This window comes from Haemaphysalis longicornis, unplaced genomic scaffold (assembly GCF_048455015.1).
Source record: "Haemaphysalis longicornis isolate Haplotype H1 unplaced genomic scaffold, Haemaphysalis longicornis Haplotype H1 scaffold_1, whole genome shotgun sequence".
Taxonomy (NCBI): domain Eukaryota; kingdom Metazoa; phylum Arthropoda; class Arachnida; order Ixodida; family Ixodidae; genus Haemaphysalis; species Haemaphysalis longicornis.
Window position 1 is genome coordinate 214079220 of NW_027526203.1, and position 27282 is coordinate 214106501.

Below are 27282 nucleotides of genomic sequence, written 5' to 3' on the forward strand. Positions count from 1 at the left end.
GCATAGAGCCGATGGCACGCGAACTCCAAGACAATATGAAGCTAGCAACATATTTAACGGCAACAAAAGGAGCACGGAAAAAAGCAGGGCGAAGCAGCTTGCCAAAATAGGATGCGTTAGGCTTACCAAGACTAGCAGCAGCAAGTTGGTGAAAAATACTCAATAAATCATTTCAAACAACCCTCCGAACAAGAAAAAAGCGCCGCGAGGCAGCCGATGTGCAAGGCGATAACACAGAACAGGGAGGATAAGGACGTAACGTTGCGCAGGCTTGCGGTTGGAGCCAAGGCCGGAATCCCACATGGCGCACACACGCCGTCAAAAACGTCTTCAAATGTGCAAAAAAAAAAAAAAAATAGTGACGTCACAGGAAGTCACGTGACTAGTTTAGTGTGACGTCACTTCTGCGGGGCAGGAGCCACCGCGAGGGGGCTAGGTCTCGTACCCCGCGCGGGGCACGAGACTTACCCTTTTTTTTTTTTCCCCTTTACGGTACTGCCCTTTGAGACACAACCTTGTCACGCAAAGTCGTTTTAAAGCACAGAGATAATATTTTCCAAGTGAACAAATGCCGCGGCGGTGGCATTTTGTTGTGTTGTTCCTACCCTTGGTCCCCCTCCATCTCGAGGAGTGCACTCGCCCACACGATTTTTCTGCTCGCGTGTCTTTGCGCAGCTTGTTGCCACATATTTATCGTTGCAGTTGCTGAATCGACGCTTATAAAATGCCAAAAAAGAATAATCCCAGCATGATGGCCCCAAAAACCGGCCAATGATGGCTGGTTTCAAGTACGGCCCGGCAGCCGGTCTGGTGTCTAAAAACCCAGTCAGGCCGGTCAAAAACTGGACAGGCGGCAACTCTAACTGGCAACCGAGATTGTTTCTTAGCCGACTGATGCAACCCACATTAGAAACGCGCTGACACGCACAGGCTGTGCCTTTTCCACCCGATTTCCCTATCACAACAACCGGGTAAAGAGAAGCACAACACCCCCAACACCCTTATAAGGTTGTAATTAGCTGTCATAGAGGCATAGAACTGTCACCAAAAATAAAGACACCATATAATCTTGAGTAAGGGCCACACCCGTATATGGGCCGCACCCGCCTCTTCGGACTAATAATTAAAAAAAAAAGTTGTCCTTGTATTAAGGCGCGGTCACACTATCCCGACCGTCAGACAATTTGGTCGGCCAACACCGTGTCGGCGAGCTGTTGGCGGCAATGTCACGCCGTGCTGACACTGACCGTTGGCCAACCGTCTGTGTCACCGAGAAATCGGCGGGGTATTGGTGTTTGCGCGCTGTCGGCCGACTTGCTTGTCACACAACGTCGACGACTGCGAGACGATACCCCGCCCACTGCCTCAATTCCTCTCCAAGGATCTCTTTCTTTCTCAAGTCAATCTTGGAGTATCACGTCGCTGCTGCAACGACTGAAGCCGTTCGTGCGTACTCGCGTGTGTACTGCCTGTGATGTGTGCACTCCTCAGCTTCATATTGGATCACGGACATAAAAGGAAAAACAGAGCAGTGTTCACTGCTACCACGGCATCGAATGTTCTGGATGAACCCCCGGCGAAAAGGCCTCTGTAGCACGTAGAATATGCATATAAATTAGTGCGTACATCAGCAAAAATTTAACCTCTTGTAATAGAGAAGGCCTTACAGTGTCACCATGATATCTCAGTTTCAGGAAATGCGTTGCAAAAAAAAATGCAAATTTGATTGTTGCGGCCCTGAGAAGCCGTTCGCTGTTTTGAAGAAAATTTTCCATAAAAAAAGGTAGTGGCTTCTCAAAATCACGCATGAAATGCTTCACGAAAGGATACACAAACCATGCCACTAATGATGCTGCTCAGAAAAAAAAAGAAGAAAAAAGAAAAGACCAGACCTTGCCGGGAATTGAACCCGCAACGTTGACAGAGTGCGCACAACGCTCGAGACCACTGCGCCACTGCACAAATGCTATGCCATTGCTAAATAACCTGTGTAATAGATGGAGGCCCACCCTTTGTGTGTCATACATCGGTGTTTATTGGCTGGTTTACAGAATTCCTGGCTGGTAAACTGAAATTTCTTAAATAGGCCTTGCACAGTAAGGTTCCCAGAAGCCCCCAGAATAGCTGGTCGCCATCAACTCCACTGCTTCGAGAAAGTGCCCGCAAAAATATGTGCACTTGGCCGCGACTGCGATTTCGCACTGCAAGAATAGTGCTTGCCATGCTTTGGTTTTACGCTTTAAGCTAACTACTTCGGCCGATATTGATTTCTTATCACCTAAATTACCTTCCACAACTTTTCTTCTGAACATTACTTACCTTATATTTTCTACAAGTGTGCCGGTCGCACAAGCATATGCAGTTAGCAGGTCCGGAGCAGTGATGTCGCCAAAGCGGCGAAAGTCAAAATACGGATCACTTTAGCACTAGTGTTGAGTTGTATGGGCTTCATGCATTTTACTGAGTCTATTACACTCCAGAAACAAAATAGCGCCACATTCATTACGGCACAAATGTTGTCGGAGCGCAATTTTAGCTTCTCAGTCGATTCCAAATGACACGTCGGGCGACAGGTCGGCCAACTGGTTTTGTTGCCCTCTTCGGTCGGCGAGCCAGTCACACACACGGACTTTCCATCGGCCGACGTGTTTGTGTCGCCGTCGGCGCAGTGTGACAACGTGGTCTGGCAACTCAGCAGTTGGCCGATGGTTCGGCGACTCGTCGTTGTCTTGTCAGCCTAGTGTGACCGTGCCTTAGCCGCACTTGCCTTTTTTAGAGTGCCCGCCTACACAGCTGGGTGAGCCGCCACCCGTGATCTCCCTGGCTAGTGCATGAACTCCCTATACTTGGGGACAACTTTATGTGGAAATGAAGAGAAAGCTCGGGGAGGGGGAGGGGGGGGACGAGCTAACTGCTCTGTGTTACTGCACCAAAGTAGTTCCCAAATGGTTTCGGTTTCAGTTTCAGTGTGACAAATGCATTTGCTATAGCCCATTTCTTCACATGAGCTCCGTGTTTGTCACCGAGCATGCAGGCATATTGGTGTCTCTTTGACAATGCTTCATTTATTGGTAAACACAATCAAATGCTTCGACTGGAGAACTCGGACCGACCGTGGACAATACTGTCCAACTCTATCATCCAGAAGTGAATTTTGTCAGCGCTGCAGTTTTGAGGGCATGCACTGATTTGTAAACTCTTATCAAGCTGAAAACTGGGCAGCACCATCAACATGTGATGCGTGCTTACATAGTGCAAGCGCGGTATACAGAGAGAGCAGCCCACACACACGCTTACGCCGGCAAGCTGGCTAACTGAACAAATTGCGTAAACGACGGGAAGTCCCAGTTGCATCAGTCTCACTTGGGTGTACACGTCACAAACCACTCGCTTCATTTGTTTTGACAGCTTTTGCTTTTCAAGCTTCTTAAAAGCTCTATGCGGAGAATGAAGTGGCGAGCTACCGGAAGGAAAAAAAGGTGCTGATGACGAGGACGCCATGTTTTGTTCGGAAGAAAACCTATGCAATGCTAGCGGCGAAGGACACAACCAAAGAAAAAAACCTCTGAAAAACTAAAAATAATGCTCTCCGTTTCACATATTCTGCCTAGTAATTTAATGCCATTATCAATCCAAGGATAAAAAATAAGAACTATATATTTTTGAATTGCTTAGGTTACAGCCAACCAATTATTTTTTGTTGAACTACTTCCAGCAGCACAGCGAAACAGTGTGGTTCAGCTCTGTAGCCTTGACTCCAGTGCCACATAAAGTTGTCCCCGAGTTAGATACGGGCATCGTGCCTGCCCTGCCACACCACGATACCACAAGCTCTCCACCTCTTTTGAGGCAGCGTCACAGTTTACGCGGCGTTGAGTGCTTCTTTGTTGTTTGTGCACCGATGTAATGCATGCATGCGTGCACAGCACGAAAAAACTCTTGATTGCAAGGCTGAAGAGGGCACCGCTGGCAACTCTTGCCCAATCGATTGCAGGTGCATGGGACTTGGTATCCTTTGACATGGTATTGAAAGCTTCAAGGTGACCGGGATTTCGAATAAATAACCTTGACAGCACTGAGGATGACCTCAGTTTTGAAGAGGGTGCTCCCAAAGGAATGGAGCAGTCAGCTTCCAGCTTGAAGACACCGACAGTGATGATAACGATGAGTAAGGTGCCACCAAAATAAATGCCATGCATGCAACCACTGTCTGACTCATTTTTAAATGGGGGAAAAGAATTATTCGTGTAAGAGCCACACCCCCCAAAATTACAGCCGGAATTGTGGGGGGGGGGGGGGGGGGAGAAAAAGAAAAAAACTGCGGCCCTTAAGCGAGTTTATACGGTAAATGGGTGTGAATAGCCAACTAAAAAATGTGCAGCTTATACATGCAACAACATGCCGACAAGCACACACACACAAGCACAAGAGCCCCAATTGGCCACACTGTTGGGAGACAAGCAGTCCGACGGTGACCAACAGGAGGAGCCTGGCGGCTGTGGCGCACCCGCTAAGTCTGGTAGACTGTTAGGTGGTCATCGTACGGTAATCACGCTAGGTATCAGGCCATAGCTACTTATACTATGACGAAAAACAGCGCTTAAAATTCTTGTATCGGATCAAGAAAGAACTACCGTATAATGCAGAATATAGGTCAAGATTTTTTACAGAAAAATTTACCGAAAAGTCACCCCTCGACCTATACACCATTTTCCATAAGCAGCCGGGAAAGGAGGTAAATACTCACAAACCAGTTCTCTCGCCGGCCTGCGCCTTCCGCTTCCGGCGGACCAGCGTCGCCTGTGCGCACTGGGCTGTTAACATCACTCGGCACGGTGTGCTCCGCTGCGTAGTTCAGGAGTGTTTCGCACCGTGTGCGTAGTTTTTGCGGAACTTTCAACTGTTTTAGCCAATGCTGCGATGCCGTCGAAGCAAACGTCATTTGGTCAGCACTGTGCAGCGGTGTGTTATCGAACAACCAGAGAAAGCGAGAAAAAGTTGCCAACAGCACGCATCTGCACGACACTGCCGGGAGAAAATGCAGTGTGGGTGCGACGTGTTTTTGCTGCATCGCTTCCCAACGGACACCGAGTTGAGATATCGGTGGACCGCAACAACTTTGTACCAATTAACGACCAACTGTAGGGTTTGTTGGGTGCACTTGGACGGCAAGCAGACAGCAAAATCGATTTATCACACGCAAAGCTGCGACTGGGAACGGAACCCCCTGAAATGTTAGAAGTAACTTTATCCTTTACAATACAGCATTGATTGATTGGTTGATTGATTAATTGATTGATTATATGGGGTTTAACGCACCGACGCTTCATAGGTGATCAGGCGCGCTTTAGTGGAGGGCTCCGGGTTAATTTTGACCACCTGGGGATCTTTCACGAGCGCCGATACAATACAACATTACAATAACTTCTGGTTCCTTGTAGTCAATTAAATACCATATACTGTTTCGTCATTAATTACAGCCGATTGGCATTAAACAATCCCCTTTTCATCTAATCTAACCTTTAAAATCACGGCGTTTTGATTACTTTTTTCAGGCGAACGCAGCCAAAGGATATGAAAGGATAACTTTCTCAATCGCACACTGCTGGTCGATAGCAGGATAAGCAGGCAGCCCAATGTGAAGAGGGGGGGGGGGGGGGGGGAACAACATCTTTATTTGCCTGCTAAAAGGTCACGGTAGCTCTCACTCCCTCGCTAGGAGGGGGGTGCCGGCCGCAACTGCTGGCGTGTGATCGCCGCCAGCGCAAACTGCGCGGCGGCTTTCTGCGCGTCCTTGTCCGTCTCGCGCACCGCACGCACGAGATGAGGCGGTAGTATGTTCGTTTCCGCGTCCGCGTCGTTGCACTCCCAACGCAGCTAGAGATACGTGAACACTTCATTTGGAAAATAGCTGAACCTGTTCACAAAGCGGTCAAAGGAAAAAGCTTCTAATCCTTTTGCGTTGTCACGGAATCTAGAGCACTAAAATTACAAAACAGTTACTGCTGATCGCGTAAAGCATTTATGGTGCAAGCAGCGGCCGCATGCGCTGCACAGAGTTAGGCCAATCATGATCACGATCATGATCAACCAATATTAGCTCGCCCAAATGTCGGTCCTTCTGCTCAACCTTCGAATAGTAATTTGACTGGTTGTGCGGCCGGGTTATTTTTTCACCCAGGTAATTTCACTTCGTCAGTCACCGTCATAAGTCTAGTTCAAAAAGGTGCACCATTGCAATGTCAACAGCGTAGCAATCGCCTCCTCGAAAGTCCATCGCGAGCGCGGGTCAGCGTGAACCACATATGCTGTGCGCGCTCCACATTCGACGTCCGCGCTTCCGTAAACACGACTAATCGGTGAACATAACAATCATGGTGGCATTGAAAACACGTATTTACTCCCCGATATCGATTTCTGTCAGTCGGTGCCATACCGGTACGTTTGCATCGCGGAACTGCGGAGCACCACCGGCACCACCACTGCTGCTCGCAACAGCTGGGGTCGGCATCTTCCGCTCTGGCAGCAAATTAGGACCTAAAATCCGTCCGCAGATGATGAAAACAAAACAGAACACACACACACAAGCACTGCAACCGCTAACTTAACGCCAAACCACTACGGTTCACTCTGCAATGCACGGCTACCGAGCTGACGCACGGAAAGAACGGAGCACTTAACAGCCCAGCGCGGTGGTTTCGGCGGTCGCTTCATAGACGGCACTAGCGTCTGGTCAGAAAAAGCAAATGGCGGCGCCCACCTCTAGCAAGGAAAATGGTGTATATTGCAGTCACTGGCAGTTGTCATCTGGCAACCGGGCAGCCCATCGAGCCCATCCAAACTCCAAAGGCACCATCGCCACCACCATCAATCAGACACGACACCATCTTTGTTTTGTTGCTTCTATCGCTGTCGGCAAATGTGTGCGTGCTATTTTCTTCTTGCTCAAAATGAGTTTAGGCACTTGGTGCCAGTTCACAGCAGCATTTAAAAGAAAATTTGGGGGTTTTCCAAGGCCAATGACTTGTCCACCTTGCGCCAGTTCGGTATCACCAAAAGAAGTGTTGCTAGCAGCGTTAGCTGAAAAGGCCGCTCTCGGTATGCAACGCTCGAAAGACCTCGTTTCATGGGCGCTGCTCTGTGCACCTGTGCTGCTGTACAAAGGGGCAAATTTTGTCCGCTAGCGTCATGCAACGTCTATACGAATGGATACCCCAAGATGTTTTCTGACCGCCTGCACAGACTGGCTATCGCTATGGTCTGCACACGAGTGTCCCATGCTTTGCACTCGCTTCACGATGACATGGTCTTGCAAGTGTTTAAGTGCTGCATAAGCAATTCCCTGGACTGCACCGAGGACGACCTGCTGTGTGGGCGACTGCGAGCCAGAAGCAGTCGTCCGACGATACTTCAGACAGTTTTAAATGAGTAATCTGAGACGAAACAAGCTATAGTCTCAAAAAATTACGCCTGGTGTGATGCGACACATCAGGGGGTTCAATTGGTGTTTCCGTTGGGTTGATTCTCTAAATCGGGTGAAACGTGTTGTGACGCGAAGTCGAACGAGAGTGAGCGCTGACTGAACCGCCGCAGCGCGCTACTGCTTTATATTCACAGCGCCTGAAGGAGAGGAGACAGCGGAGGAGAGTCGCGCCTGCGCGCACTTGCGCGACGAGAGCGGAGCGGAGCGCGCGCACGCAGCTGTTGTTTATGATAATGAGACGGAGTGAGAGTGTTGCGCACAGCTGTCGGAGAGAAGAGCGGAGGATGCGCAGGTGGCGTGCAGACGCCGCCGACGCCGACGCAGGAGGGACATGCCTCAGAGCAAGAGATGCGTCGCATCTAATAAAACAATGGTTGGTACCTAATTATTTTTTTTGTATTTTCCGGCTACAAGGTAAGGGGGTCGACCTATATTCCGCCTCGACCTGTATTCCGCATTATACGGTAAGCAGCACTCGCTTTGTATACTTCTTTCTTGGTGCTCATTAAAGTTCTGTTTCTCGTCATATTATGCAGAAGCACCTAGTTCAAGTTACAACCTTAGTTGGCTTCTGGCTACTTTACTTAGGAATTACCCCCAGCGATGTACTGCGCATGGACAGAGCCCCAAACAGAGAGGCAAGGAAGCGCTGCTCAAGCAGCAGAAGCAGCACGAACGAGGAGGTGGGACTACCTTGAGGTAGTGGAGGGCGCGCAGCACGCCCAGGGCCGTCTTTCCCAGGATGTCCTCGGGCAGGGCGCGGGGCCGCAGGCGCCTGAGCAGCTTGTCCAGGCAGGTGGCCATGAGCTCCATGCAGATCCACACCTCCCCCTCGGTCATCAGGTAGCCCAGGCACTGCACGATGTGCGGGCAGTCGCGGCACCGCAGCACCACCTGCGCATCCGCAAGGGGAGGGGCCCCAAAGGATACGGGTGAGCGCTGGCAGAGCAAGTGCTTCTTGCTCCACCAAGACGAGGGGAGATGACGGCCTAGTAGGCAGTGTGGCCTTCGCCCAGGGTTCAGGAGTGCCCAAGACGTCAGTGAAACCAAAAAAAAAATGCAAGATGAGGGGTGTGACAGGCCACCACACTGGGAAAAAAAGACCCCTCTGAATGCTAACCAATGCCACAGGCTACCACTGGAACACGAAAGACGAAACTATAACCTTAATCATGCAAATAATCTTGAGGTAAAATAAGGGCACGTGGCTCCTGCAAATTTTAGCGCACAGGATGACGCACATGCAGGCAGTTGCACTTCACTCTCATTGAATAGTCATGCCACCATTTGACGATTACCATATGAAGCGGAATATAGTCGAGATTTTTTAACGAAAAATTTGCCGAAAAGTCACCCCTCGACCTAATAGCGGTCACTGGCATAATTCTAGTTGTCATCTGGCAACCGGTCTGCCCATTGAGGTCATCCAAACCCCAAAGGCACCATCGCAACCACCATCAATCGGACGTGACACTATCTTTGTTTTGTTGCTTCTCTCGCTGTCAGCGAATGTGTATGTGCTATTTCCTTCTTGCTCAAAATGAATTTAGGCACTTGGTGCCAGTTCACAGCAGCATTTAAAAGAAAATTTGGGGGTTTTCCCAAAGCCAACGACGTGTCCGCCCTGCGCCAGTTCGGTATCACCAAAAGAAGTGTCGCTAATGGTGTTAGCTGAAGGGGCAGCTCTCAGTATGCAACGCTCGGAAGACCTCGTTGCATGGGCGCTGCTCTGTGCACCTGTGCTGCTGTACAAAGAGTCGACGTTTGTCCGCGAGCGTCATGCGACATCTCTACGAATGAATACCCCAAGATGCTTTCTGGCCGCCTGCACAGACTGGGTCTCGCTACGAGTGCCCCGTGCTTTGCGCTCGCTTCACGATGACATGGTCTTGTGTTTAATTAAGGAGTGCTGCATAAGCAAGTCCGTGGACTGCACCCAGTACGACTTGCTGTGCGGGCGACAGCCAGCGAGGAGCAGGTGTCCGACAACATTTCAGACAGCCGTAACAAGTAATCTGAGATGAAACGAGTTATAGGCTTAATAAAACGATGTTGTGTACCAAATTATTTTTTGTGCACTTTTCGGCTACAAGGTAAGGGGACCGACCTCTATTCCGCATAATACGGTATATTCAACAAATCCAAAATGTTAAGTGTTACGCCAGCTGTAAGCGAAATTCTGCAACGGGATCCATTCACGAGGCACTGATCCCCACCACAGGTCCTCACCTCGAGATCCATGGTGATGCGCTTGTTCTCTTCACGGTTCCCAGAGCGGCGCATCTGCTTGACAGCCAGCACCTTGCCTGTAGGTCGATGGCGCATCTTGACCACGTGGCCGCACGTGCCCGAGCCCAAGTCGCCAAGCTTCTCCAGGTCAGTCATGTCTACCCGGTACTGCTGGCCGCCAATGGTCAGCACGTTGCCCGCCTTCAGGATCTCTTTCAGCTTGCTCTCAGAGTCCCCGCCACTGCAGCACACGCCACACAATGCCTGACCTCAATGCCCCACTCAGTCGCAGCACAGCCCTTTCAATGCCTGGACCAGACGACGGGGATTCAGTCACCGCGGGGGTGAAAAGACGCCTACACTGCAGCATGCCACGCCAATGACAACGAGCAAGCACAAGGAGGCAAAACAGAGAGGAAACGTGCACAAGTGAAGTGCTTCTCTTTCCACTCTGTCTCCTCCACCAGGCACTTTCCTCCCGCCTAGTCAATTTAAAAAGTAAGCCAGGCAATGTATCCACAGATGGGCAAACCCAGTTCAGAGCAGCAGGCATGCCTTAAAATTATTGTGTAGGTTTGAACAAAATGCTATTGCCTGCATGGTGCGCTGCGCTGCGAGAAGTCAAATCCCTCAATTAAAAAGCCGACTTGAATGTAACTGACACAATTTCTACATCTGCTGGCCACAGCCACGAAGGAAAGAATACTTAGAGAGGCCCCTGGAATCCCCCATGTATGGCAAAAAGGTGCGGCAGAAGTGGCTTCATTTACAGCCATACCCTGCTTCCAAGTATGGAACAAAAAAGACTAGGAGGGAGCATCACGTGCCAAAATCAAAGCCCAGATAAAACCCAAAATCTGGGCCCTGGTGCTTGCAAGTTTTCATGCTCTGACGAACTATTTGATGCATTTCGTCTGCTAGTCGTCACCACCAGCCCACGAAAATTGGCTAAATTGAGCAGGCAGAAGCAAGCGTGCACCATACAGAAACCCTGTGGTCCTGCCATCAAATGTTGTGCGCCAAGGTGCAAAAACAAGAGAGAGTTAGCCAATTGGGGGTTGTTTTTCTACTGCCCAGTAAATTGTTTTTAAAGCTGGGCCCTCTCCCTGCCCCTAATTTTCGCCAGTCCTCCGAAACAAAAGAAACATTCGTGCTTCCTGAGGCCCATGTTTTCAAGCGTCACTCACCTGTCTTGTCGTGTAATAATTGGACTGGAGGTTGGCAAGGAGAACTGCTTCACAGGACGGCTGGGTGCTGTCATTTCATTCAGCTGAACTGCAAAGCAAGAACAGCAAAACTGACCATCTACACACAAACAACTCCATGCAAGCAAACTAGATTGACCAAGTCACAGAGAAGGCTTTACAAACTGTGTGCCCCCACTTCTGCTGCCCTCCCCCAGCTTCAATTGCATTATCCAGACAGTAGTTTAAGATGCACACACCTTTATTTTTTATGTGCGCCATTGACAGTTTCTATGAGGATGTCAAATCAGCAATGTACAAGGGACAAGCACGATTTATGACACCGAAGATAAGGCAAAAGGTGAGAGCAACATAGACAGGCAGAATATCCGATGTGACACACTGGTTGGATTTGCGGGAAGAAATAACCTCAGAGTAATCAGTACATTCTTCCATGGCAATGCGAAAGCTCCAATGATATTGACTAAAAATAAGAGTGAGTCCATTCTAAGCGACCAGGGCCCGCTTGCTCGAAGCCAAATAAGACAGTCTTATTCGCAGTCTAATCTTATTGGCAGTCTTATTCAGGGTCTTATGTTCCCTAGGCTGTAAGACGCTTTCTGGAAACTTATAAGACAGCGAATAAGACTGTAAATAAGAATGCAATAAGACTGTGAATAAGCCTGCTCCGAGCAGTCTTATTCTCATCTTATGCTGACTTGGTCGGTCGTTTCATCATAAAGATCGACCTCCATACCGTGAAAAACGAGTGCAGTAGCCGTACAAGTGGCGAACAATACCAAGCGGCGGCCGTTCGACCGTCTGTTTGGAACAAATAAATGCCTGTTCCGAGGAGATCGACGCAGTTGGAAACGCCGTCGGGAGAGAGGGTGGAAAGCGACAGACAACACAGGCGCCGGAAGCCGCAAGGCCTACCTACTTTGAAGTGGCACCGATGGCTGCAGCCAACCACCGTTTTCAAATTTCGCTGTGCGCTATGGGCATGTGCTTGTTATTCCCGGGTAGCGCGGCTTTTTTTCTCCCTCAGGTCAAACAAAGATGTACACGAGTGATAGTCTGAGGCCCGATATTAGTCCCGACCAGACATCGGGCGGCCAAGCGCGCGGTGTGAATCTGTGATCGTCTGCTATGTCGGCTGTCACCACAGTAGCTACAAAAAGGTGGCACGGAAAGGACGGAACATTTGTTTTGTTTTATAAAATCATGCCCATTAACCCAGGAACAACAAATAGGCATTCAAAATAGAACTACAATGTGACAACAAAATTACACACAACTGCAAAACGCTAGCAGCCTGTAGTACCTCTGCCCGTGAGCGTCAAATAAAATCACGTTTTCAACGAGAAGCTCCGCAGACTCGCGTCTTTACATCCTTCTCTTCGAAAGTGGCGGTTATGAAGCGCATTCTGCTTGAGCAAATGGGATCCGGAGGCGACACGTAAAAGCAGCATGCATAATACTAACATTCGGCTATATTCTTCAGCGCGATTGTTTACATCGGCAGCCCTCGCTAACTTGCTGCCGGCTAGGCAGCGGGTTGTTGCGATCGTGTGACGTGTCGCCGTTCCAGTCGGCGTGAGCCACTGGAGTGCTCGTTGCATCCGAGTCTACGACGATGAATCCGAAGCCAATTCGCAACTTTCTCATTTACGGTGAAATGAAACGCACGACTTGTGTTGCGACAACGTCAGACAACGTCGCTGCTTTTTGCGTCAGCCCAGTGGGTTTCTCGGGCCCACACTTCGAGCAGAAGATCTTTGTTTTACGCGGCCGGGCGACCGAGGCCCGGCCGCGTGAGTTGGCGTACCAAGGATGGCGGATCATTGTAACATATGTGTCACAAGGACCAAATACGGCGTCTGATGGTCAACATTTCTTGAATTTATCCAATCATGGTTGAAAATAAACGCATGCCCAATGCCGGCGACGGCAACAAGCAGTTTTGCGGCGTATTCCCCGCTTTTCCCTAGGGGCCCCTCTCGTGCTCATCTAGGTACCCGCTGTCCCTATAGTCTTCAATAAGACCACTCTGTAGACTGGCCCAAGTGCTTTCGAGCAAGCGCACTAGTCCGAATCTTATTCGTGGTCTTATTGAAGTCCGTGAATAAGACTAGACTGTGAATAAGACTGCCAATAAGAACGTGTGTTCGTGCAAGCGGGCCCAGGTATTGTGCAGGACATTCATTCACTGCATTCATGCACTTAATTAAAGGCCAATTGCACTCAAATTTCTCCTTGACCAAATTTATTTTTAATGTGGAGTAAGTAGCACCAAATCAGCTGGCACACGAGTGGTAGCCCCGTGAAACGCCTCATTAATCAGTCAGAAGCATTTAATAGTTCGGCACAGACCATGCTGCACCAGCCGGCGGAACGCTCTAGCCGACGAGGGCTTCTTCCTCTAGCCAGCCACGCAGCTGGAAAACCGGTTTAGCTTTGCTGCGAATCCTTCAACCATTTGCTGCCGCATACGTGCGTAGAGCTTGCGCACAGGTTTGCTCCCCAGCTGCTTACAGTCAGGCCGCTTGCTGGACGGCTGCAACGTCACTTCAATGGCTGCGCTCTTGTCAATTTCAGTTTCAAAATCACCAATTTTTGCTGACCGCTTGCGGCCTCCACGTGCATATTTCAGCTATCGTATTTTGCATCTTGCTTTCTTTTTCAGCAGACTATACGGAAATAGTGTTTTCAATAGGTCGAAATTTTGAGTGCAGTTGGCCTTTAACGCACTGACGCTACACAGGCGATGAGAAGTGCTGTAGTGGAGGGCTGCAGATTAATTTTGACAACCTGGGAATCTTTAACAAGCGCCAAAATCTCGAACACATGGATGTTTTCGTTTTTTGTCTCTATCAGAACAGCGGCCGCCGCGGCCAGGAATTGAACGCGCGTCCTTGGGCTCAGCAGCACATTGCCACTGCAGCGGGTGTGCAGGTCATTCAGGGCAAGATCAGGAGCAGCACAAAAGTAGAAAACCCAACTTGCAGTCAGTTAGAGCCAGGGTGCAGGAGTTTCAAATAACCCTTCAGAACAATTCTGCGGTTTTAACCGGAGGAAATTGAGACGGCCCAGGCATTGTAAATGACAACATAATGACGATGGACACAGTCAGCAGTAGCATCAAAATATAAAAAAGAAACTGGTAAACTTTCACAAAATGAAAAAACTTGTGAACTGTATAAATATGGAAAAGTCAAATAGAAATGGCAAAGCTGTCGAACTGGATTATTATATTTTCTGGTACATAAGCTGCGCACCTTTGCATAAGTTGCACCCCCTCAAAATGGCAGTTTCTCCGAAAAAAAAAAAAAAAACATAAGCCACACATAAGACTCACTGATGTAAAAAATGCACCTTTTAATTAGGCAAACTAAGTGACAATTAGGTCATAAAAATGTGCAACAAAATACATTTGTGGCGGAAGCCGTTTCTGTATAGGTACCTTCCACTGTAACTATTTTATTCAGATGTCCTGAACAACGCTAATGATAGCGTACCTTATGCCACTAAGTCACAACCATTGAAATCGTCTTCCTCCAAGTCACTTACAAAAAAATATAAAGCTCTACTAAAATTGTGTGCGCTTTCGTATCGAGCATTAGCTGAAACAGAGCTAGTAGTTGCTTATCACTATCGACCCAGCCAGGCAAGCATAATGAAATGTCTGCAGAAGCAAAGCGTTGAAAAGTAACAAAATGCAACCAAAGCTCTTCTTTTTGAGGTACACGAAAGCACCTGCTGCGTGCAAGGTAGTACACACTACAAGCAAAAAGAGACAAACATGTGCATGGGAGGCCGTTAACACATCTTTTCAGTGGGTGGTGGGTGGCGATGTGTTATCTGCAAGGTGCAAAATAGGGACACACTGAGCCGGTGTGAGGGGCTCCAGGAGGCTTTGTACGTGTTTCTGTTGCCCAATTTCTTTTTTTTCTTTTTTTAATTCTTGCAGATAGCAAGGGCCCCTTTTCACATAGCAAGTCCATGCTTTCCCCTTACTTTGCCCGACAAAGGAGAAAGAGCAGCTAATGTAGTACCGTGCAGTGTGCCCCTTTGTACAAGAGGGTTGCTGCTGATTGACAGCGGCTTGCTGAACAATTTTTTTTAATTTTTGTTGTTGTTGTGACTAAAGGTTAGATTTTGTTTCTATATAAGTCGCACCGTTCTACAAGACGCACAAGAATGAAAGGTCTACAAGAAAAAAAAAAAAACACGACTTATACACCGGAAAATATCGTAACAACAAAAAAGTTACTGACATTTGTGCCTACAAGAAATTGTAAAGATTGAGGAAATGTTAAAGAAAGGTGGAAGCTCAAGAGCAACTAAAAAGAAATATAGAATGGTAACATTACGCACAACATGGATGAGACAATGAGTTTTAGCTGAGTGTTTTCAACAGTCCGCTCCAGTACCGGCGGCTCGCTCAACACAACCAGAGCCAATGCTGCTCGCGGCAAAGCGCGCCATGCATGCGCATGGATGGCGTTCCCGCTTGCTATCGGAGCGGAGCAGACTGTGAAAAACAATCAGCTAAAAGTCACCAATAAAAGTAGCAATACAATTCTTTACTAATCTGTTCTAGCAACATTAGGCCAGGGGACAGTACTACGCCTACAGGCTTAGCTCGCAAGGGCCCACTAGTAACTGAATAGTAGGTGGAAAATGAGCTCATGGGGATGACGAGAGGAGAAACTACAAGGACGACATGGTTACAAATTGCTTCAAGACCTTCACTCAGAAATCTTAGTTGTAGGGTTAAAGATAAATAAAATATAAATAAATTGAAATTAATACTACACAGACATGCAGGAAGCTCCTTTTAACCCTAGGTCAAGTATTGGCAATCTGCGGCCCGCGGGCCAGATGTGGCCCCGGCATAACGTTAGACCCCGTCACTTCCTACCTGAAGGCCAACATGTCAGTTTTTACCTCAAAAGGGTTTAGACGGGATCAAAGATCGCTTTCAGTTGGCATTGTCCCTTATCTTCACACTTAGCTATACTATTGTCAATTACTGTCAAACAATATTGTCAATTCACTAAACTTTTTCCTTTTTGCCTGCATAGCCCCCCACCCCCTCGATTTGCCATCCGCCCCCTCCTCCCCTTCCCATGTTGGCTTAATGCAAATTGGCCCTCCACCTCAAAAGGTTGCCGAATTTGAGTTAAAGGGACCCTGCAGCACTCTTCGTGCAGTGCAAATCAACCTGCGTGACGTTTAGATTAGACTTCCAGGAACACCCGAGCCAAATATTACACATGCACGTGAAGCGGTAAGTGCGCTAATCGCCGTGAAAGACGCGAAAAAACCAACCACGCTCTCTTCAATTCTCCTCATTACGCACCCCTAGCATGGCCTCTGCTATGTCAATCGGGCCATGGCTGTCCTGGCTGTCCTAGGCTGTCGCCGGTCAACTTCGCGGCTAAACTCTGGCATTTCCTGTGACGATCAGCCGTCATCGGCGCTGTGTATGAACCTCTTCTATGTCTGAACCTGTCCGCATGCTTTTGGTGTTTATTTTGTTTTTGAGTGCACGCGGAGTTTGAGTGACGAACTAAATATTCCACTTTCAATGAGCCCACTCAACAACAAACGTTTACTGCTCCAAAAATGCCCTACCAGCCTGAGCACTTGCTTGCGAGCAGGCCACCATGCCTGCTTTTTTGTGGCACCAGACCGGAAACAGACCCACCCACGTTGCGGTGAAAAGGACAAAACTCCCCGGCATGTGACATATCGGAGGCTGCCGAACAGAACGCCGCACGCCGCCCCCCTCTCCGGGAGAGAGCGACGCGTTGTACGCGGTTGAGTTGAGAGGGAACATTTATAAGCGATTTTTCATCACGCGTAGTTTCGGTGATAGTGAACGGATTTTCATAATTCTCGCGGTAGGAGGTTGCTGGGACAATAGACTTTACCCCAAAATACATTCCGAGTAGTCGATGGTAAGTGTTGCAGGATCCCTTTAAAACAAGCTAAAACAAGCGGATGAATACAACTACTTGTACAGGCTGTCACTGCTGATCGGAACCACGAGAAGGAAATCTGGTGCAAAACAGGCACTGGCTACAGTGCGCTTGGCAAGCAATCTCAAATAATGAAAGTACGCTGCCTCTATCACTAAAAAGGAAACTACACAAGCGTGTTGCCAGTGATGACATATGGGGCAAAACTTGGCCCTTCCCTAAAAACCTGAAATGAGGACTTAGGCCAGCTGATTTGATTTGATCTAACATGCCGAAACTACAGGTTATAAGGCGCGCCGTAGTGAAGGGCTCTGGATTGATTTTGACCACCTGGGGATACTTCAAGTGCACCAAAATCTTGAACACACGGGCGTTTTTGCTTTTCGCCTCCATCAGAACAGCGGCCGCCGCAGCCGGGAATCGAACCCGCATCCTTGTGCTCCGCCGCACAATGCCTTAGCCACTAAGGCACCACAGCGGGTAGACCAGCTGAACGAATTATGTAACAAAAAAACGATAGGAAGGCCAGGAAGTGAGCATCTTGGATCAAGGAGCAAACTTAAGATGCAGAAATGAACTTGGTGCATGGTATGAAATGAGAACTGGAAGGCAACCACAATGACAGGGCGGTTACCGAGAGCTGGTTGCAGCATGGTTAATGCTACGAAGCATGCAGTAGCGGCGTGCTGGCACAGCCCCATTAAGTTCTCTCGCGGCACATTCTGTTCCTCGATTCCACCACCAAAACAAAGACAGTTGTGCATATTGATGTAATTGAGACCCACCGGGGAAGGCCTTGATGTTGGCTCTTTTAAGCTCCTCGGCTTCAGCATTGCCATTTGTTTTGTTTTTTTTATAAAGAAAAAGTGCCATGCTAGCACTTTCCCTTTTTTCCAGAAACCAAAAAAGGAGGCAGATGACCTGATTGCTTATGCCGCCACGTGTCTCATTTTTATGCCCAGTTTTTTTGCACTAGTTTTTCCAATATGCTTCCTTTCCTGTTTGCCCACATCATGAAAGGGCTGCTCATGATGAACGATATCTCCCTTGGTTGTAAAATACTACAAGCTCTGGAGGCTAGTTTTGTTTCTACAAATCACAAAAAGCAATGCTTGGCACCTGTTATTTATTAAAATGTAGTAGGTGATAAGAAGGGGGGGGGGGGGTTGCATTTCGGCACCAATGGGAACAATGGGCACAGCAATCATATCACTGCTCGGCTACACTGTGTGTACACTTAATTACCCAAAGGTCGGTGGCTCTGGCTCTAGAAGCAGATTTTGTTCTCGTGTTCACCCACTAAACAGCATCCTTAGAGTATAAACACACTAGGATCGCAGTTGTACTGAAGGAGGCCTCACTTAGCTGGAATTTCAAGTGCCGGAATGCACCGAGACCCCGCCACGATGTGTTAATGAAACAAAGTGCCTCTTAGTATAAATTTATCCAATTGTATTCAGCTTAATGTTCATTAGAAGAGAGAGAAAACTGAGTGTACAATATAAGGTTGGACCATCCATTCACAACTCAAAAAGGCACTCAAAGTCTGTGTAGTTTTGGTTCGGCTTCATGACTCTTTCGCTAAACCATAGAATATAGTTCTTTCAAATATGGACAAATGAAATGCAAATGCAAAAATATGAACTAGAACACACTAATAGCAGCGCAATTTCTTTCCACACCAGTCAGATTGACACATGGCTTCATACCAACCACAAAGTTTGGAAATGTGACTCCCCAAAGATACCCCCACAGCGTCATTATGTGATCTCCACTGTGTTCTGGTTCATGCTTTCGTGTTTGCATTTCCTTTGTCCATGACTGCACATAAAGCAGACACCAAAAAGAGGGAATGAAAGGCGAATCATTAAACAACAATGTGAAATAAAGGCAGGTCAAAAGTATCAAAACAAGTCCTCAATATGTGAAAATCCACCGAAAAATAATAAGTGCAGCGACCAACCAGAATAAACACATGCCAAAAGACAGGAATAATAAGTTGACAAAAATATCCTCTGAAGGAGGTTTTAACTTTAAAGCCTCCGAGAAAAGCAAAAACCACCATTCATATTTCCAAATTCTGAGCTACTACAACGATTTCTTTGATAACAGGAACAACACGATTGCACGTTTGCCCCCGTTCTGACAAATGCCAGAGGCTTCGATCACCCACGTTCCCACTCTGCCTGTGCCAAGATAGTGGATTTTGCAAAAGCTGGCATGCAGCCACATGCCTTGCAATGAAGCGGTAAGTGCCAGCCCCGTGCTGCTTCTTAATGCAAGGGTGTGCTTGCATGCTTTCTTGGGTCTGTTCTATAGTACACTCAGTCAGTCACATGCCAAACAAAAGCTGATTACCATTCCCGGCCGTGCACTCTCTGCACTGCTTCTAAGAACAAGACCCCTTTTGTCACAAGCACAAAACATTACCCGCTAGCCACTTCTTACTATTACGAGAAAATTCATGAACATGGCATATGACTTGGATGACCATACAGCATTTAGTAGGAACAGCCTTGTGGTGGTTTGGAAACTTCCGCTTTTCCAATAGTATTTCACAAATGTTGATCAAACAGGAAGGGAACCCACAAGGCAAAGGCATTCAACCTGGCAGCTGAAGCTAGTATTGCAATACACATGCCCAATTTTTCAAAGGGAGCTTTACAACTTGTCGTTGCAATTCTTCACTTGGAATGTGCCACAAGCTGTTTCTTTTACCTCAGGTTATACTATAAGCCCAGCTGAAGTTTCAAAAATTGAAATACGGTGTTCATGGGCAGTTCACACAATGGAGAAGTGCACACACAAGGGACATAGCTGGTGCGTTTTTTTTTTTTTTTTTGCTTTTCATAGGTTTTATGATGAGACTATACATATCTTACACTGACGTCACTGTAGACGCCATCTTGGAGCACCGCTTGCGCGGTGGAAGGCCGTGAACTTATCTCCCCCTCCGATCTCGAGTAGCACTGGGAAAGCGGAGAGCGGTACTCCAGAAAGGGCTGTGGGGACGTCACATGCAAGCTATGTATATTTGGCACCCCAGCTTTGCCACTTCACTCTTAACCCCCCCCCCCCCCCTCCCATGTTTATACGTATGTTCTATCTCGCTCTGTGTTGTTTCCTCACAGTGTTCCACTTTTGATGGGTTTTGTTTTACCATTAGAGACTGCTAAGACTTACAATTTCGGGACTTGTTTTGCTATGCAGGATGTGGCCTTTCCTTTGTGTTGTGGGGATGTTACAGGCCCAACTCAGCTTGTTTGCATTTATATTCATCCATCTGATTTGTCGCTGCTAGCCTGGTAAAGGCAGTGAAAATTGACATGCCCTGATAAGAGCCAATATAAACAAAGAAATAAGTCAGTTGATCCTTTTCTGTTCACCTTACACGAATCTTGCGTAGTTTTCGTTTTTCTCCATTCAGTCTATGGTGCATGTGCTACTGTGCTAGCACCGAAATGTCTTCGCCAAAACAAGGGCATCGACGCTTTCCCCCTCAGAACAGACATCTTAAATAGATCAGACTAGGCATGCTAGCGTGTCCACACTCGTTTGAAATAAACGCCAAGAAATGGGGCTAAAACTTCGAAGGGCAGGCGCCGAGACCAACCAGAATGCTCGATCTCGGTGCGAAAAAGCTGACTGAATTTCGCCGGCAGCTCTGAAATGACACCAGACGCAGCTGGACGGGCTCCTGTCAGGGCTCCAGTTACTGCACTGTGGCCGCGGGTTCCTTTGCAGCCGACTCTCGTGATCACGCAACACATTCGGTTGAAGCGCGAAGTCGCAATCTGCCTGGCGGCCAAAGATGTGGCATAGGCACGATCACTCGGCGGCTTAGCGCTCGCCCTTCCACAACCTGTGACAACGGCAAGTTCAAGGTCGTCACCGACAATGAACTTGCCATGCACTCTGCGCGTCTGTAATCTATTTAAAAGTTAACACTAAAACACTTTGCTAGCACTTGCCGCGGGAAACACTAGATTAATGCCGTACGCACTGCGGGCTGTCATTAACCACAGGGTGACAATACAATCCGAGCAACTCAACCAAACATTGCCAGCGAGCCACACGCATACACAACTTTTGCTGCACTATTCAAGGGGAACAAGTGTTTTTGGTAAAGCACTGCGACGTCTCGATCGCGGCATACAAAGGGCAAATCGGTGCAGTGCACCCAAAACGCGACGCCAGCTTCCCCGTTACGTACGGACTGTAGCCGCACGCTTACTAGGGAACGGCTGCGTGTATCCGAGCAGGACACGCGACAACATAAACAGCGCAGCGCTGTCAGAGTAGCAATACTAGGAGATCGAACGAAATCCGCTAATCAACAAACTTGCATTAGTTTCGACGAGTCTTTCTCTTTAACCTAAGCCTACCTCACTAAACTAGCTGCGACATGATCGCTACTTACAAGGCCTGGGCCGAGACCGAGGTGTGTGCTGGGGACTTGAGAAGTTCAAGTTGAGATCACGAGGTAGTTTGTCTTTCTTCTTGGCATCATTTTCAGCACGAAGTCTAGCCTGAAGATCAGCTAGCTTATTCTGAAACGACGCCATGGTCGCCATTCTGAACCGCTTCAATTCCACGCGCACCGCCGATGCGTATTAACATCCGTAAAAAAAAGACAAATAAGAAGTGTGCAAGACAAGGCAAAATGCGCAAGATACTTTAAAAAAAACTTATTTAAAACTTCTCATACTATTTCAAATCCAAAAGTTATAGGTTAATTTAATTTGTTTTTCAGAAGGAATCCTCCCTGAACAGGGAGGACGGATTGTGGATTGTCCGAGGCGGTACCCTAGCGGTGGTCCGCGGGCAGTACGATCGGTCCCTGGGTCCCTGGCATACTAAAGGCATTTTCTATGGACCGTAGAACAGTGTACTAGAATATTAGAAGTTTTAGCAGTCCGTCCGTCTGTTCCGTCGTTTACGTAGTCACCGTGTTGACCCGGACCCGAATGCGCGGACATGGCGGGGGCCGGCCCGCGGAACCTACCGCGACGAATGCACAAGTACCCAGACGGGTCCCGGTCAAAAGGCAACTACGTACAGCACGGAACATACGGAATGCGAGGACTGCTTGTGGACAACCTAGCAATGGTGTACGCAGGACTTCGTTTCGGAGGGTCCTGAACCAAAACAACGCAAAAAAAAACAACTAAAAATCAATAAAGACATCGGCATTTATTTGGGGTGCACAAGAGGCGACGGTTTCGGATTATAGAGATTAAAAGCGCGTTTTATGCCCCAAAAAATAGGCAGAGGCAAAATAATACCCTTCAGCATCGTAAATATAGGCGCGATAAATTTCTACATCAATGCAAAAAACATTTTTTTTTAATGAAGACGTACGCGACCTCTATCTACGTCAGGAAAACAAAAAAAAATGTTATTGTTCATGTTGGCACAATTTTAAAGGTGCCAACAGTTGAACAAAGCCGTTCAATTGTCCCGTGGAACTTCGTACTGCAATTCATGCTCAAAGGCCAATGTCATCTTCTCCAGCGTCAATTTCGTTAAACAGGCATGAAAAAAAAAATCCTGGGCCATCACCGCCTCTCTGCCAACGTGAAACCTGGGGAAGGGTGAAGCATGCAGTGTATTTGGCACCTTGGCATTTTTGCCCACGGATATGAAACCATTGGGGTAGAGGTATACAGCCTTGCTGTAAAAGTCGTCTTTGCAGCACGAAGCGTTCTAGCGCCAGGCGTTGGAAAACGAGTGTCCCGGTGTGTTTTATTTAGTACGCGATTTCGACCAAGGAGATGAAACGCTGTAGCGCGGGGCGTTGGGAGTGTTCCGGTGTGTTCTTTTAGTACGCGTTACGTACGTTCAAGCGCGAGGCGTTGGAAAACGAGTGTATAAAGGCCCGTTTACACTTGCGACGAAAGAGAGCGAAAGCGGGAATTCTGTCGCTTTGTCGCGCGACGATCGTCGAATGGTCGGGACCAATTTTTGTCACCGCGCGACGAATTCGCGACAGAATTCCCGTCGCTTTTGCTTGCTTTCATCGCGAGTATGTGTGCCTTGGCGTTTTTTGTCCCCGGAGATAAAACGTACCGTTGTGGGGTCGTGGGGTCGCCATTTTCCCATAGGCGAAAATCGTTTTTATTTATTTTCAGTATAAACAGGTAAGTACCGTTGTTGTTCCCGGTGTCAAACAAAATAGACCACAAAATGCGACCTTTGCGTGAAGTTTGAGCGTGAACAGAGCGGCGGATCGCTCAGGAAAAAATTTTAAAGTGTTCCAATTATCGTCGCGACACACTAATGTATGTAGGTATAGTGTATGTGGCACTCTATTCAGCAACCCGGCCAAAGTGAAACAGAATCTGCCCATTAGGTTTATATATCCACAACCAAATTATAAACGTCGAAGTGCGGTGCCAATTGTCCATACTTGTCAACATTGTTGCAGAAGAACAAAACATTACGCAAATATGAGGAAGAAAATCAGTTTCTTTAATGAAAAATTGTGCATGCTTGATTATGAAATACATCCACTGAAATAAATTCCCTCTATCGCCTGCTGTCGCCCACGCCCATGGAGGAAGAAAAAGTTAGGAGACGGCATGACGTCACGCAGCTAGCCTTCGCAAGCCCAGCTCCTCTGAAGCCGCTCCCTCCGTAGTTTCCCTTTCTCAGCCGCCGGAGTCGGCCCAGCACGTGACCTCCGTGGTCGGCTGGGCCGGCGGCAGCGGCGGTCTCCGACTCCGGCGCATCTCTCGTGTTTGGTTGACGGTAGCTTTTCCCCGTCCTTCCTGCATTTGTCTGCTCGGCGATCTTATGCCCGCGTGCGGGAAGGAGTGCCGCGTACGTGCGAAAGACAAAAGCCGTGGAAAAAAAACCAATATATAGCAGGCTTCACGACAACGGGCCGCAGAGCAGTTTCGAGCAGACGAAATTGAAGAGTGCGTGGTGGCCCATACAGCGGCGGCGCGGTGGGGTCACGTGCTGCAGTGACGCCTGGGCCGACTTCAATTTTACTTTTTAGGTATAGGCACCCTGCAATCGTCGGGCGGCGCCTCCGTCGAGCTGACATGCGCGGCGCCAAACACTCAGGCGCTCCGCGCGGGGCTCCGGCCGTGTTAGCGTTGCTTTCCGTGATGGGGGAATCCGTGATTTGAGCGTTTGAACGGCGCGCGGCGCTAGATTTTGCCGAGGACATCTTTCTGCTACGTTTGCAGCAAGCGTTACACTTGGATTTGCCATTATAGCCCAGCAGCATACGGTGAAAAACTGCTAGCCGCCGTGTCGCGAGGCTTGCATTACGCGTTCAAGTCAGCCATAAATACAGTAGGAAGAACGCCGCTTGTTCGAAAGCAAGCATGTTTACGGGGTCCGGGAAGTGTACAAATCTGAAGTCACCGAAACATGTCTTTACCAACAGAGCATGACGCGTGTACTACATTGGTCTGAAAATAAGTAACCAAAACAACGTGGCCCAGCAGCTGTTAAGGCGCGTTCACACTTGCGTCGAAAGCGAGCGAAAGCGACGGAAATTCCGTCGCTTTGTCGCGCGACGACTGTTTTTGGCGAATGGTCGGGACCAATTTTTGTCGTCGCGCGACAAAGCGACAGAATCCTGGTCGCTTTCGTCGCAGTGGGAACGGGCCTTTAGCTCGTGAGTTCCCATCTTTCAGTTCAAAGCTCGAGAAAAACATTAGTCGTGTATTGCTGGCGTTAAACGTTTGTTAGTACTCCACGCGCTTTTATGCGTCATCAGCTTATACTTTGCAGCTGACGGTGAGGCCCCGGAAAATTAAACTTCCTGCAAGTGTACTTGGTGATGCGGCAGCGTGAGTCGATGCAGCACAGCAAGCACTTTGCCGCAGTTGCATTTTATTTGAATGACATTTACAAGATGACTGGAGTACACACTTGATCCCCGACTGGGCTGCCAGGTTGAAGAATCATTTGAACTGAAACAGTTAAAGAATGAGGAATGATGTCAAAGTGCAGTAATACCAATTCTGTGTCATACAACAAACGTGACTAAAAACAAAATACACTGCGGATATACATTTTTTCTCCCTTGCTTGAACGTTGCATATGTTTTCATCTTAAATAATGTACCACGCGTTATTCACTAATATTGCAGTTCTTTTCAATCTGCATGAATGAACAGCGAAGTGGTCCACGAATAAGAAACGCGAGCGACAGCGCCGGACCGTGTTCACATCTCGACTGCAGGCGCCAACCGTGCACAATGAAGAAACAGAGGATGGCTTCCGGCGAATACGCACATTTGCTAAGCACGTCACGACGAGTGGTTGGGTCATTACTTTCGAATACATATACAAGCCACAAGAATGAGCACACGGAGTCGAAAAGTAGGGCAAAGTATGATATTTGTCAATTAAATTAGGTCATTGAACTACAAACCACCAGACGTTACACAAACGGCAAGCTACGACGTCGCGGCGACCGCATTGTACCAAATGCAGACTGACGCTAATTAATGGCTTTCGTAACATGCCGTGATTTCCCGAACAAATAGAGTTCACTTACTTTACTCGCCACACGGCTACAATCCACTTCTGTCTTCACGTTTTCTCCCACGGCTGCGACGGGAAGCTGTAAAAAGATACGGGCCTCGCGTGCCCACCTGACTGGGGCATTTGAGGCCGCAATATTTGTGCCCAGATTTTTTTTATTTGCGACTTTGGGGTCGCCGCATGATTGTGATGACGCCATCAAACCGTCAGCTGCAGAAACATCACCGCGAAATAAAAAAAACCTGATCAAATTCCCAAATAGTCCACGCTCACGCAGCAGCAGCGAACGCGGGCATGCGCGAGCGAGCGCCTTCAAGCTTATAAATTGATCCACCAGAAGGCGCCAACTGCTCCTCAAACTGCATTGCAGGGAGCCTATAGGCTTCACGTTTCTCCGGTGGCGCCGTCTCCTAACTTTTTCCTTCCTCCATGCCCACGCCACTATAGCGGGCGCCATTTTAAGAAATGAAACGAGATTCCACTAGATTGGTTCCACGTTCCACCTTCCGCTTGGAACACGGCATCCATGGAACGCGGAGATCGAACACAGTCGGCCCCTGGCGGCGGCGGGACGAACCGCTCCTAGTGTGGAAGGCGCTCACGCGTCGTCTGCTCGTTCACGTTGCGCGCGGCGCAAGACTCGTGCTGCATACTTGTTTGACAGTAAGCAATGTCATATATATATATATATATATATATATATATATATATATATATATATATATATATATATATATATATATATATATATATATATATATACCGTAGAGCGAACAGACGAACGGGTAACAAACAAACTTTATTGACGTTTCGGCCTGGGACAGACCTGGGACAGGCCGAAACGTCAATAAAGTTTGTTTGTTACCCGTTCGTCTGTTCGCTCTACGGTATTTTCACCGGGCCCCCCATTGCATCATCTTCTGACGTACGTATATATATATATATATATATATATATATATATACGAGAGGGTAGACACACGTATGAAAACGATGATGATCATCGATCATGATAGTTCGATCATCGTGTTCATACGTGTGTCTACCGTCTCGTGTATTTTTGAAACCGAATCCCGGAACTTATTCATCGCTATATATATATATATATATATATATATATATATATATATATATATATATTATGTATATGAGAAATCCACGAAACATCTTCGCCGTGGTAAAACTTGTCATTCGAATTCGTGTGAAAAGTGTTATAAGCATTGCTTCGACACGTTGCACTTTTCTTATTGATGAGTGCAGTCGTCTGCGGTTCGGGAACGTCAAAGGGTGCTTTTTGAAGATGGCGTGGTGGTTACACGAAACAAGTAAGAAGCAGCAAGACCTGTGCATACCCATAGGCGTCAACTACGTGGGGGCAACGGGGCGCGTGCCCCCACCGAGCTTCCCCGGTGGGGGCGTCGCCCCCACCGGGGAAGCTCGTGTGGAATTTTCTCAGTCCGGCCAGCCGGGGCCATCCTATTGATAGTTGGTGAAACCTGTAATGACCTCGCAGCTAGTGTATTTTTTGCACGCTCTAAAGCGGTAACTACCCGTGACAACTGACATTTCGCCGGCGCCACAAGAGAAACATCGACGTCTCTCAGGCCCCTTCGACGCAGTCGCACAGAAAAACGCGTCTTTCAATACTCCCATTCAAATTATCTGCCTTTCTGCTGGCAAGACCGCAAAGGTGCGGCTCTCCGCCCGTTGTGCGCTTAATTAAATTCGCGACATCTTGGTTTTCCCAGAAAAACAATGAAAGCGTGAACGTCTTCCACAGAACCCTGGCTGGGTGCAGTAGTGGTCCCAGAGACTGTTTTTTTTTCTCTTTTTTTTTGGGGGGGGGGTGCGAATTTTGATACCCAAAAAACAGTAAAAAAAAGACAGTAAAAC

At 48.0% G+C, this 27282-nt stretch overlaps 1 protein-coding gene across 1 annotated transcript in view; it reads right to left on the minus strand.

Moving 5' to 3' along the window:
- Positions 1-21488, minus strand: part of LOC144141554 (dual specificity mitogen-activated protein kinase kinase 7-like) — a 52074-nt gene extending 30586 nt beyond the window's left edge. Inside the window, exons 1-4 of the mRNA XM_077673099.1 lie at positions 21304-21488; positions 10900-10987; positions 9713-9953; positions 8177-8377 (exon numbers count right to left, since the gene is read on the minus strand). Of these exons, the coding sequence (XP_077529225.1) occupies positions 8177-8377; positions 9713-9953; positions 10900-10987; positions 21304-21457 (684 nt within the window). The 5' untranslated portion in view covers positions 21458-21488. The remainder of the gene's footprint in view (positions 1-8176; positions 8378-9712; positions 9954-10899; positions 10988-21303) is intronic.
- Positions 21489-27282: the final 5794 nt, after the last annotated feature.